At 39.5% G+C, this 12,527-nt stretch overlaps 1 protein-coding gene across 2 annotated transcripts in view; it reads left to right on the plus strand.

Moving 5' to 3' along the window:
* Nucleotides 1-12,527, plus strand: part of Gfm2 (GTP dependent ribosome recycling factor mitochondrial 2) — a 61,662-nt gene that overhangs the window by 17,141 nt on the left and 31,994 nt on the right. For both annotated transcript variants that reach the window (XM_045133615.1, XM_045133616.1), the window contains exons 6-10: nucleotides 536-661; nucleotides 1,585-1,673; nucleotides 6,464-6,552; nucleotides 9,076-9,136; nucleotides 9,410-9,589. In XM_045133615.1, coding sequence (XP_044989550.1) covers nucleotides 536-661; nucleotides 1,585-1,673; nucleotides 6,464-6,552; nucleotides 9,076-9,136; nucleotides 9,410-9,589 — 545 coding nt within the window. The remainder of the gene's footprint in view (nucleotides 1-535; nucleotides 662-1,584; nucleotides 1,674-6,463; nucleotides 6,553-9,075; nucleotides 9,137-9,409; nucleotides 9,590-12,527) is intronic.

Consider the following 12,527-nt stretch of genomic DNA (forward strand, 5'->3'; position numbering starts at 1 on the left):
TTATGAGTTTAATCTGTGTCCTATCATTACATTACTATGATGGGATGCTACCAAGGGATCAGAACAGAGACAATCATAACAGTTAAACTAGGAAAAAAAAAGACAAGAGTACATGGCTTAGTAAAATTAAAGAACATGAAATTTTCTCGGCAAAATTACTAATCTTCCTGAAAAAGCTTTTTCTTTGATGAAGATTTTCTTAGGGAATCATTAAGGGCTCTAAGTATGAGACCAACTATTGTGGGAAAGATTTTAGATCAAATTAAGCTATGTTAGGAAGCTTTTAAGAACCAATAAAATACATTTTCTGGGCTAGAGGGATGGCTTAGCAGTTAAGGCACTTGCCTACAAAGCCAAAGGACCTAGTTTTGATTCCCCAGAACCCACATAAGCCATATGCACAAAGTGGCATATATGTCTGGAGTTTGCAGTGGCTGAAGACCCCAGTCTACCCATTCTCTCTCTCTCAAATAAAAAACATTTTTTAAAAAATACATTTGCTATTAAAACTAAACTATGACTTCTTTCCAATTAGATGTAGATGATGGAGACACAGTGACAGATTTCATGGCCCAGGAGCGGGAAAGAGGCATTACTATTCAGTCAGCTGCTGTCACATTTGATTGGAATGGCTACCGAGTCAATCTGATTGACACCCCAGGTAAGACGCTGCCTCACCCATGCAGACCCTGTATCATTTGGGTTGTTTGTGTGGATTTTTTTATTGTAGTCAAAAACATATAAAAAATTTACCATCTTAACCATTTTTAAGTGTACAGTTTAATAATTATTAGTATTTTACATTGCTGTGAAGTATATCTCTGGAATCTTTTCATTTTCTAGAGCTTAAACTGCTCTCCTTTGTCCCCTCTCACCTTTGATGAATCATTCTGCTTTCTACATCTGAGAAGATGATGGGTTGAGATACATACTATAAAGTGAATCATATAGTGTTTTATCTTTTTGTGATTGGCTTATTTCAATTAGCATAAAGTTCTCAAGGTTTATCCATGTTGTAGCATGTGCTAGGACATGCTTGTAATGTTGTACAATAGTCTTGTATGGATGTGCTCTTGTCTGTCTGTATCCATGAGGGATTGTATCCAGGACTGTCTTCAAATACCAAAATCTGGAGATGTTCAAATCACTTATGTAAAATGGAAAAATATTTGCATTTAGCTTATATGTATCCTTTCATATGCTTACAATAGCTAATATTTTGTAACTGCTATATAAATAGTTGTTATGCTGTGTTGTTTAGAGAATAGTAACAAGGGGAAAGTCTATACATGTTCAGGACCAGTGTAACTTTTTTTCTGGATATTTTCAATCATAATTGAGTTTCCAGAGGTAGAACCTGTGGGTGTTGGAGTGGAGGTGACTATGTGTACCACATTGTGATCATCTCCTGAGAGACACTGGGCCTCTTTCTCCATTTCCTGTTACGAGTCAGGCTGCTGTGCAGTAGCTCTTTTAGATCCTTCTTTCAGGAATATATCTTCTTTGGGGTATGTACTCAGAAGTAGCATTGCTACTTCTATTTTGTTTCTAACAGGTTTTAAGAGCTTCTCATCCTTTTCTTAGGTCATGTGGACTTTACCATGGAGGTTGAACGCTGTTTAAGAGTGTTGGATGGTGCAGTCGCTGTGTTTGATGCCTCTGCAGGTGTAGAGGTAAAAAAAAAAAAAAAAAAAACACATTGCTAATGAGAAGATAGGATAAGTAGCATGTTTTTTTAAATAATTTTTTATTTTTTTTATTGTACAAGGTAGGGTCTCGCTCTAGCCCAGGCTGACCTGGAATTCACTATGTAGTCTCAGGGTGGCCTTGAACTCATGGCGGTCCTCCTACCTCTGCCTCCTGAGTGCTGGGATTAAAAGTGTGTGTTTCCCCACCTTACAGTTTCTATAGTTGACGTGAAAGGAGTCAGCTGATAGCTGGTCATGGGATAGGCTAAGAAGAATCCTATGCTTAGAAAATAGATGTGTGTGTATTTGAGAATGGAAGTGTTGGAGAAGAATAATACTGGTTACATAGGAGAGTATCATTCTTGAGAAATACATACTAAAATTTTTGTAATATATATGTGTGACTAAGGACCTGTGTCCAGAATTTATAAAGAACTAAACATTATTAATGAAAACAGCAGTTTGAAATAATGGACAAAGACAAGCATTTCACAGGACATTAGGATGGTCAGCAACACATGAAAAGATGCACAGTCCTTTTTTTTTTTTTGGTTTTTCGAGAAAGGGTCTCACTCTAGCCCAGGCTGACCTGGAATTCACTATGGAGTCTCAGGATGGCCTCGAATTCACGGCAATCCTCCTGCCTCTGCCTCCTGAGTGCTGGGATTAAAGGCGTGCGCCACCATGCCCAGCTCTTTTTTTTTTTTTTTAAGGTAGGGTCTTGCTAAAGCCCAGACTGTCCTGAAATTCACTGTATAGTCCCAGGCTGGCCTTGAACTCACAGTGATTAAAGGCTTATGCCACCCCACTCAGTAGATGCACAATCTTAATCATCAGGACAATGCACATTAAAATCATATGGAGATGCCATTTTATACCCTTCAAAGGGACCAAAATTAAAGCATGTTATCAAATAATGATGTGGGTGTGGAGCAACTGGAACTCACAGTATTTTTTTTAGTTAGCATACAAAGTATTGGGTTTTGTTATGGAATTTTCAAATATTTGTTTTTATAGATTCTGTCCTCCATCCCTCTGACCCCAGTACCTTCTCCCTCAACCTCCTTTCTACTGTCATGTCACCTGTGTCCTATTATCCTTGCCCCATTCCTCATCAAATCTTTTCTCACTCTCATGCTCTCCTTTTTAGTTTCATAGCCTATACCTACCCACATGCCCATTTATATACATACGATAAGGCATAAAAAAACTAGGATCCATGTGTGGTGGTTTGACCATAAACTTATATGTTCTGAATGTTAGGTCTCCAGCTGGTAGCAGTTTGGGAATTGATGCCTCCTGGAGGTGGTATAATGCTAGAAATAGGCTTATGGGTGTTGTTGAAGTCAAGTTCGCAATGCTGGTAGAAATCACCCAACCAAGAGCAGCTTGAGGGAAAAAGGTTTTTGGCTTACAGGCCTGAGGGGGACGCTCCATGATGCCTGGGGAAAATGATGGCATGAGCAGAGGGTGGACATCACCCCCTGGTTAACATAAGGTGGACCATAGCAACAGGAGATTGTGCCAAACACTGGCATGGGGAAACTGGCTTTAGTACCCATAAGCCCACCCACAACAATACACAGCCTCCAGGAGGCTTTAGTTTCCAACTGCCATCAGCTGGGGAACCTAGCATCCAGAACACCTAAGTTTATGGGGGACACCTGAATCAAACCACCACAGGTGTTATAGCCAGGTTCCCGTTGTTCCCTCTTGCCAGTGTTTGGCACACTCTTATGTTTTTGTTGTCCATCTGATGTTGGCCAAGAAGTGATGTCCACCCTCTGCTCATGCCATTGTTTGACCCTGCCATCATGGAGCTTCCCCTTGAGTCTGTAAGCCAAAATAAACCCCCTTTTCCCCCACAAGCTGCTCTTGGCTGGGTGTTCTCTGCCAGCAACATGAAGCTGACTATAACACCATATATGAAAAATACTATGCAATTCTTATCTTTCTCAGCCCAGGTTACCTCAATTCATATAATACTTTCCAGCTCCATCCAGTTTGCTGCAAATTTCATTTTTATTTACAGCTGAATAAAATTCCATTGATATATGTATAACATTTTCACTGTCCATTCTTCTATTGATGAGCATCTAGGCTGTTTGCATTTCCTTGCTATTGTGAATAATGCAGCAGTCAATATATGTGCAAGAATCTCCAATATAGAGTTCTTTGGCTGTATACTTGGCAGTTGCATAGCTTGCCCATGTGGTAGTTCTATTTTTAATTTTTTAATTAATTAATTTATTTGAGAGAGGGAGACAGAGAGGGAGAATGGGTGCACCAGGGACTCCAGCCACTACAAACAAACTCCATGGACATGCACCTCCTTCTGCATCTGAGTTACATGGGTACTGGGGAATTGAACCTGGGTCTTTAGGCTTTGCAAGCAAGTGCCTAAACAACTACACCATATCTCCAGCCCTCAAAGTAGCTTTAAAACAAGTTTTTTTCTTCTGTTTTTTCAAGATAAGGTCTCACTCTAGCCCAGGCTGCCAAGTGTGTCATCATGTCCATCTAATTTTTAAATTAAAAAAAATTGTTTTGTTTTTGTTTTTTGTTTTGTCTCACTCTAGCCCAGGCTGACTTGGTACCCACTCTGTAGTCCCAGTCTGGCCTCGAACTCAGTGACCCTCCTACAACTGTCTGCCTAGTGCTGAGATTAAAGATGTACACCACCACACCTGGCATATATTTTTGGGAATACTATTTATGTTTCTTCTTTCGAGAACAACAGTCCACTTATTGATTGGCATTGTTTTTGGTGTTTAAATTTTGAAGATCTTTGTATATTGTAGATATTATCCCCCTGTGTGAAATAGAGCTGGCAAATTTCTTGTTGAATGAACTTTTTTTCTGGTGAGTTGATGAGTGCTTGTTTCCCCAAAGAGAACCTCCCCACCACCAAACTAAAGCTGATTTCACCAGAGTTTACACTGGTGAACCAATGAGTTTATTTGGCTTGCTGACAGAGCACAGACAAGGGGTTACTTATAAGAATGTGGAAACCCCAAAGCAACCTCAGTGAAAGTTCTCATCCTTACATGGATAACAGTCTCCCCGTGGCTAGATAGGTTGCTTCTGTCCCCTGGTCTTCCACTCTCTATATACTCTGTCTCTCTCTGAGCCACAGGACCTTGTTGCATCATTGCATCATTGCATATAGCTGGCACAGGGTGGCTGAGGTCTCAGGTGTGAATGTGATGAAGAATTTCCTAGTTGAGCCATAGCAGCCATGCTGTTTACATGGGGGTCAAGAATTGAATGTGTGTCTGTGATGACAGGTATCAGAATAGATTTATAATGTAGGGAGAGAAGCATGAGAACTTTTTCTGGAGTGATAGCCTGTTATATATCTCATTTGAGTAGTACTATACACTTAAAATCTGTAGTTTTTATTGTATGTAAATTTTAGCTAAATAAACAAGCTGGCTTCTGTTGTAACTGGTGTCAGCACATTGGACTTCTCTTGCTTTGTTTCAAGGCCATATGGACTGTATGAGGCACAGCTGTTTTAATACATCCAGACTATATTTGTTTACCATGTGCAAAAATGAAATCATAGAAGAAAAGGCATATGTGAATTATATGTATTGGTTTCTTTTCTTCCAGTCTTGCTTCCTCTGTAGTTTATACGAACATTCAAATATTGCAGTGAAATATAATTTTGTCATAATATCATTTTCATTATACACTGTTACTTATTCCTTAAGATAAAAGTTCCTGTTTCAGGGCTGGAGAGATGGCTTAGCAGTTAAGCGCTTGCCTGTGAAGCCTAAGAACCCCGGTTCGAGGCTCGGTTCCCCAGGTCCCACGTTAGCCAGATGCACAAGGGGGCGCACGCGTCTGGAGTTCGTTTGCAGTGGCTGGAAGCCCTGGCGCGCCCATTCTCTCCCTCTCCCTCTATCTGTCTTTCTCTCTGTGTCTGTTGCTCTCAAATAAATAAATAAAAAATAAATAAAAATAAAAAAAAAATAAAAAAAAGTTCCTGTTTCACACATCAAAAACTGGCATTGCAAGGTGTAGTGGCACATGCCTTTAACCCAGCACTTGGAAAGTAGAGGAAGGAGGTCAAGGTTATCCTCCCTACATAGCAAGTTACAGACCAACTGGGGGGCTGGGGAAATGGTTTAGCATTTAAGGCATTTGCCTGCGAAGCCAAAAGACCCAGGTTCGATTCCCTAGGACCCACATGAGCCAGATGCACAAGGGGAACATGCATCTGGAATTCATTTGCAGTGGCTGGAGGCCTTGCCATGCTCATTCTCTCTGTGTCTGTCTCTCTTCTCTCTCTCTCTCTCTCTCTCTCTCTGCTTGCAAAAAAATAAATTAATTAAAACAAAATTTATAAAGGCCAACTGGGTTTCATGAGATCTTGTCTAAAATAATAATAATCATGAACACAAACACTGACATGAAATTAGTTCACAGTTGTGTGATATGTACTAGGAAAAATGAAGCTAAAAACTAGGCCTTCTAAATCTCACTAAGTCCTTTCTGCCTTTGTAATGCCTCCCAGGTGTTAGATCTCCTAGTATGGAACCCAATTCTCACAAACACTGTTTTCAAACAGTATGAAGCACTTCATCTCACTTCATCACATTCCCGGTTAGGTTAGCCTGGTGGCAAGGGCAACTTTGAAATATAATTGCATTGATACTGATTCTCTGCCACAATCAGATCTAATTCCATGTTACCATAGATTCTTGGATCTGTTCACCCCATATCTAATATGATTAATGTGTTTAGTTTTTTTCTCATCTTTGCTTTAGGCCCAGACTCTCACAGTGTGGAGGCAAGCTGATAAACACAAGATACCTCGAATCTGCTTTTTAAACAAGATGGACAAAACTGGAGCAAGGTATATAAAGTGTGGGTGGTTTTTTTTTTTGGCTCCAAGTAAAAGAAGAAATTAAGCTTTGCATAGATTACAACTTAAATTTAGAAATTTGTGATTTCCTTATGAAGTCTAAATATTTCAAAGCGGTGCATCCATAGTTTGGAATTAATAGAGCTTAGTGGTGAATCTAAGGCATCTAATATACAGGGGCTGGAGCCTAGTTTTTAGGATGTTGACTGAATTGTGTCTTCCTGGTTATGTTGGCTTCTCCCAACCCCCCCCCCTCTAGTAAAGTGCCTGTATTGCCAAAGGCTACTGTCCTCCTCGTGGTTGATTGAGTTAGAGTAGAGTCATTTCCTGCAGTTGCCTCAGAGAATGTTTTTCTGTGATCTTTGATTTTCTTAACTAGTGGATAATGAAGGGCTTTGGGGGCTGGGAGGGAGAATGTCCTTACTGTAAGGCCTATGTGTCAGGCAGAAGACAGTTAATGCTGACATGTGATGATCTTGCTCAAAGACTTACATAGAGAGGTGATGCAAATAGATCCAAATAGAAATATGTTATTCTGACACCATAGAGAATCAAAAATATACAAAAGACTTGGAGAAAATGTGAAAGGGAATGAAGAGAATGAACAGAGATTCTGGCAGAAATATACTAGGAAGTGGCACATGCCTTTAATCCCAGCTCTCAGGAGGCTTAGGTAGGAGGATCTCTGTGAGTTCAAGACCAGCTTGAGACTACATAGTGAACTCCAGGTCAGCCTGGGCTAGAGCAAGACTCTACCTCAAAAAGCCAAACAAATAAATGCAAAAAGAAAGAAATGGACTAGGAAAGAACAGTAAAAATGAAATGTAAACTTAACCTCCTAAGACTACACAGGTGTGTGCTTTGTGGTAATGTAACCCCCTGCAGTTCTGTTTGTTTAGAACATACTTGATTAGTAATGACATAGCAACCTTTAAAATGTGAAAGGCTCAAATGTGGACCCTTCCTATATGGAGTCCTTGTGGGATGGAAGTCCTTGTTCACTGACTGGCAATGCCTGAGATGATGGGGAGGGGGATGCTTGGCTATCAGGCTGGTTTCTCCAAAACCTTGGGACCACAGGGAGCTACAGCATGTCTAAATTAGCCTCTGCCAGTGGTGCATGTGCTACAGGTAGCCAACTATAGTGCTAGCATCAAAGTGAACAGCACAGCATATTAAGAATGCCTAATGGGCTCTAAGGATGACTTAGCAGTTAATGCACTTGCCTGCAAAGCCAAATAACCCAGATTCAGTTCCCCAGTATCCCCTTCAGCCAGATATACAAGGTGGCACATCCTTCTAGAGTTCATTTGCAGTGGCTGAAGGCCCTGGTCTACCCATTCTCTCTATCTGCCTTTTTCTCTCTCTCTCAAGTAAATAAAATAAAAAAGAATGCCTTAGATTAAAAAAAAAAAAAAAAGGATGCCTAAGATAAAAATATAGAAAAAAAATCAGGCTGCTGATTGGAGGTGGCTAAGTGGATAATGTGCTTATTAAGTAAGTGTGATAACTTAGGTTGAGGCCCTCAGAACCCATGTAAAAGCCAGACATAGTAGTGCATACCTATAATCCCCGTGTTCTTACAGTGAGATGAGAGGCAAGGACCAGAGAGTCAGTAGAAGATTGTAAGCCAGCTAGCCTTGTGTATGCAGCAGCACAAAAGAGCCTGTCTCCAAACAAGGTGCAAGGTGAAGACTGATACCAGAGATTTCCCTAGACCTCCATGCACATGCCATGGCCCATGTGTGCCCACACTCACATGTGAACATGCACGCACACAAACCTACATTATACACACAAGAAAAGAAAAAAAAAATCCCTGCACTTGGGAGGCAGAGGTAAGAGGATCTCTGTGAGTTCGAGGCCACCCTGAGAATACAGAGTGAATTCCAGGTCAACCTGGGCTAGAGTGAGACCCTACCTCGAAAAACCAAAACAAAAAAAGAAAGAAAAGAAAAGAAAAAAAAAATTAGTCTAGCTTTTAGAAGAAAACTGTATAACACAAGTATAAAAGAAAGATTCTGGGCTGGAGAGATGGCTCAGCCAATAAGGCACTTGCTTGCAAAGTCTATAACAGCCTGGGTTTGATTCCCTAGTACCTACATAAAGGCAGATGCGCAAAGGGGTACATGCATCTGGAGTTTGTTTGTAGTAGCAGGAGGCCCTGGTGTGCTCGTCCACCCTCTCTCTCTCTGAATCTTCAAACAGAATCTTACATTTGAATTTCAAGTGTATTAACCATGTGACCTTTATTTAGCTTTAATCTCAAATTTTAGTTCTGTGAGGCTCACAATAGTAATCCCATAAACATCTGCATGGCAGAATTATGGCAAATATTCAGTCACTGTTACCAGGTTTATCCAAGATATCATCCTGAAGAAAACTTACATGGTAAGCATTAAGGGAAATTTAAGGAAATAATTATTTTAGAGAACATTGCTAAACTTGTCTTGAGAGATTTTAACCCTTGCCCAGCTTTATTGTATTTTTAACTGATTATTTTGCTTTCTGTAGCTTTGAATATGCAGTTGAAAGCATTAGAGAGAAGTTAAAGGCAAAGCCTTTGCTTTTACAGGTAAATTGTTTAATTAATAACATCAAATTTTTAATTTCATTATCAATTTATTGTGGCATGCACTTTTTTTCTCTTTTGTGACTTGCACTTTTGAAGTAATGTCAAATCTTTTAACTTGGGAAAGTAAGATAAAATATAAATAACTATAGATTTTGCTTTGAGTAATAAAAGAAAATTTGGAAAAGTGGTATAATTAGGTAAGTTTTATCAACAGTATAGTTCTAAGTAAGTGAGTGCTCATTTTAATAATGCTAATATCACTTTGACTTATAGTTACCAATTGGTGAAGCCAAAACTTTCAGAGGAGTGGTAGATATAGTAAGAAAAGAAAAGCTTCTTTGGAATTCTAATTCAGAAGATGGAAAGGACTTTGAGAGAAAACCTCTCTCGGAAATGAGTGATCCTGAATTGCTGAAGGAGACAACTGAAGCAAGGAATGCCTTAATTGAGCAAGTAAAATAAATATTTTGAATTTAAAATTGTGTAAGTCTTGAACATATGCATCATGAAATGTTATATAAAAGTGTATATGTAGAGTATGGTAGATGAAAAAATGAGCACCAATGTGTCTTACTCCCAACATATGTTAAGTATTGAGCACTTGTATCTTTCTTTTGGTGTTTTATTATCATTATTGCGAGAATTGAGCACTTGTATCTTTCTTTTGGTGTTTTATTAGCATTATTGCTGAGGGTTGCACTTAGGACCTGGTAGACGCTAAGCATATGCTTTATTTATTTATTTTTTTAAATTTTTTTTGGTTTATTTTTATTTATTTATTTGAGAGTGACAGACAGAGAAAGAGGCAGAGAGAGAGAGAGAGAGAGAATGGGCGCGCCAGGGCTTCCAGCCGCTGCAGACGAATTCCAGACGCATGCGCCCCCTTGTGCATCTGGCTAACGTGGGTCCTGGGGAATCGAGCCTCGAACCGGGGTCCTTAGGCTTCACAGGCAAGCGCTTAACCGCTAAACCATCTCTCCAGCCCTGCATATGCTTTATCACTGAGCTACACCCCTAGTTCCCTAACATGTTATTTTAGTGTTTAGTTCATTTTATTTATATTTCATATAGTAATGGAGATTGATCACTATGTACACACAGTTTATTTTCAGTTTGATGGTTGTGGTGGTTTGATTCAGGTGTCCCCCATAAACTTAGGTGTTCTGAATGCTAGGTTCTCAGCTCATGGAGATTTGGGAATTAACGCCTCCTGGAGGTAATATATTGTTGGGGGCAGGCTTATGGATAATATAGCCATCTCCCCCTTGCAAATGTTTGGCACACTCTCTTGTTCCTGTTGTACACCTGATGTTGGCCAGGAGGTGATGTCCACCCTCTGCTCTTGCCATTGTTTTCCCCCGCCATCATGGAGCTTCCCCTCAAGTCTATAAGCCAAAATAAATCTTTTTCCCACAAGGTGTTCTTGGTCAGGTGATTTCTGACAGCAATGGGAACCTGACTGCACCAATGGTATTGTGATATATGCTTTCAGGACAATTCATTCTCCCCTATGGATGCACTTGGAGGTGGTTTCTTTTGTGCTATTAGAAAAGTAATGTTGCTGAGCTGGATATGGTAGTACATACTTCTTACCACTTAGAAAGCAGAGGCAGGAGTTTGGGGCTAGTCTGAGCTAAATAGTAAACTCCAGTCCAGCTCGGGCTATAGTGAGGCCTTGTCTCAAAAAGCAAACAAAAAAACCCAACTTAACAAGGGAAACAAATAATTTTGCTAAGAATACTCTGTATCTTCTGTGCATAGATACTAGAAGTTCTTGAGGTTTAAGTTTAGTAGAATTACCACATCAAAAAGAGCCTGCTTTTTTTTATTTTGTCATTGTCAAATTATTTAGAAAAATTTAAAACCATCAATTTATTATAGCTAGTATAGTACAGCTCTGGAATGCATCTGTTCTCAAAATTTAATAGAACACAACAGGATTGTTAATATCTGTAACATTTGTGTTATATAAGTATATAGGACAATAATGTATATCTTAGGCTCCCTGAATCTTAGAGTAGAACAAAATGCTGGAATCTGAGCAGTTGAATTCTTTTCACTTTGAAATTGAATTGGCTCAGTTTCTTTTTTAAATATTTTATTTATTTTCAAGGTGAGAGAGAATGAATGAAAATGAGAATGGGAGTACCAGGGCCTATAGCCACTGCAGACAAGCTCCAAATACATGTGTCATTTTGTGCATCTGCTTTTACATGAGTAATGGGGAAATGAACCTGGTCCTAAGGCTTTGCAGGAAAACACTGGCTGCTAAGCCATCTCTCCAGCCCCTCAAATTTTTTTCTAAAATATATTTTATTTATTTATTTGGGAGTGGGGAATGGGCACGCCAGGGTCTCCAGCCACTGCAGACGAACTCCAGATGCATGCGCTCCCTTGTGCATCTGGCTTATGTGGGTCCTGAAGAGTTGAACTGGGATCCTTTGGCTTTGCAGACACATACCTTAACTGCTAAGCCATCTCTCCAGAGCCCCCCCTCAAATTTTTTGGCAAAGGTTTTCTTGAGATACTTGCCCAGGCTTGTATGGAACTCAGTGCCATCTCCCTTCAGCCTCCTCAGTCCTGGGATTATCAGTGTGCACCACAATACCTGGCTCAGTCCTAGTAAATTCTCTCAGCATTTATTTTCTTTCATTTTCATTTCTTTTGTAGTTAGGTATTTTTGGAGAAGTTATTTGCCATTATAATCTATAGTAAGCATCAGCTTAATCATTAACATAATTCCTATTTTATTATTGATAATAGTCCCTGAGGGCATATTATTTGCTAGGTGAAAAACCAGAGGTTTAGCGTACTTACATAAGTTGTGCAACTGGTGAAGTGTTAGAGCTAGAGCCTGAATTCAGGACAGTGTCAGAGCAAAGATAGGGCTGCCACCCATTCTGCTAGACTTCTGTAGATCAGCAAGGCACAAAAAGAACTAAAGTGAAATTAACATTAATCGAGACATCTAATTTAACTGAACAGCCAAAACACACACATTAGCTTCTTTTCTAGGACACAACTTATGGTGGAAATAAAGAAAATTTGAGATTATCAGTAGCTAAAAATAGGTACTAATTATGATGAATACACATGTATGAACATAATTTAGAGAATAAGACCAACCACCTCACATGCATTAGGATGCCAACAATAAAAGAAAACAGTACGCATAAATACATGCTGTTGAGGGTGTAGAGCAGATGTAACCTGTGTTTGCTGTTACTGGTAATGTAGTGATGTAGTTGCTCTCAAAAACCATACTGAAAATAGAATTATGATATGGTCCAAAAATTTCATTTGGGGAGTGTACTCCCAAAGAATTGAGAACAGCGTCATGGAAAAAATATATTTGTATACACATATTCCTACCAGCAGTATTCACTATAAC

Source organism: Jaculus jaculus, chromosome 14 (genome assembly GCF_020740685.1).
Source record: "Jaculus jaculus isolate mJacJac1 chromosome 14, mJacJac1.mat.Y.cur, whole genome shotgun sequence".
In the NCBI taxonomy this organism is placed as follows: domain Eukaryota; kingdom Metazoa; phylum Chordata; class Mammalia; order Rodentia; family Dipodidae; genus Jaculus; species Jaculus jaculus.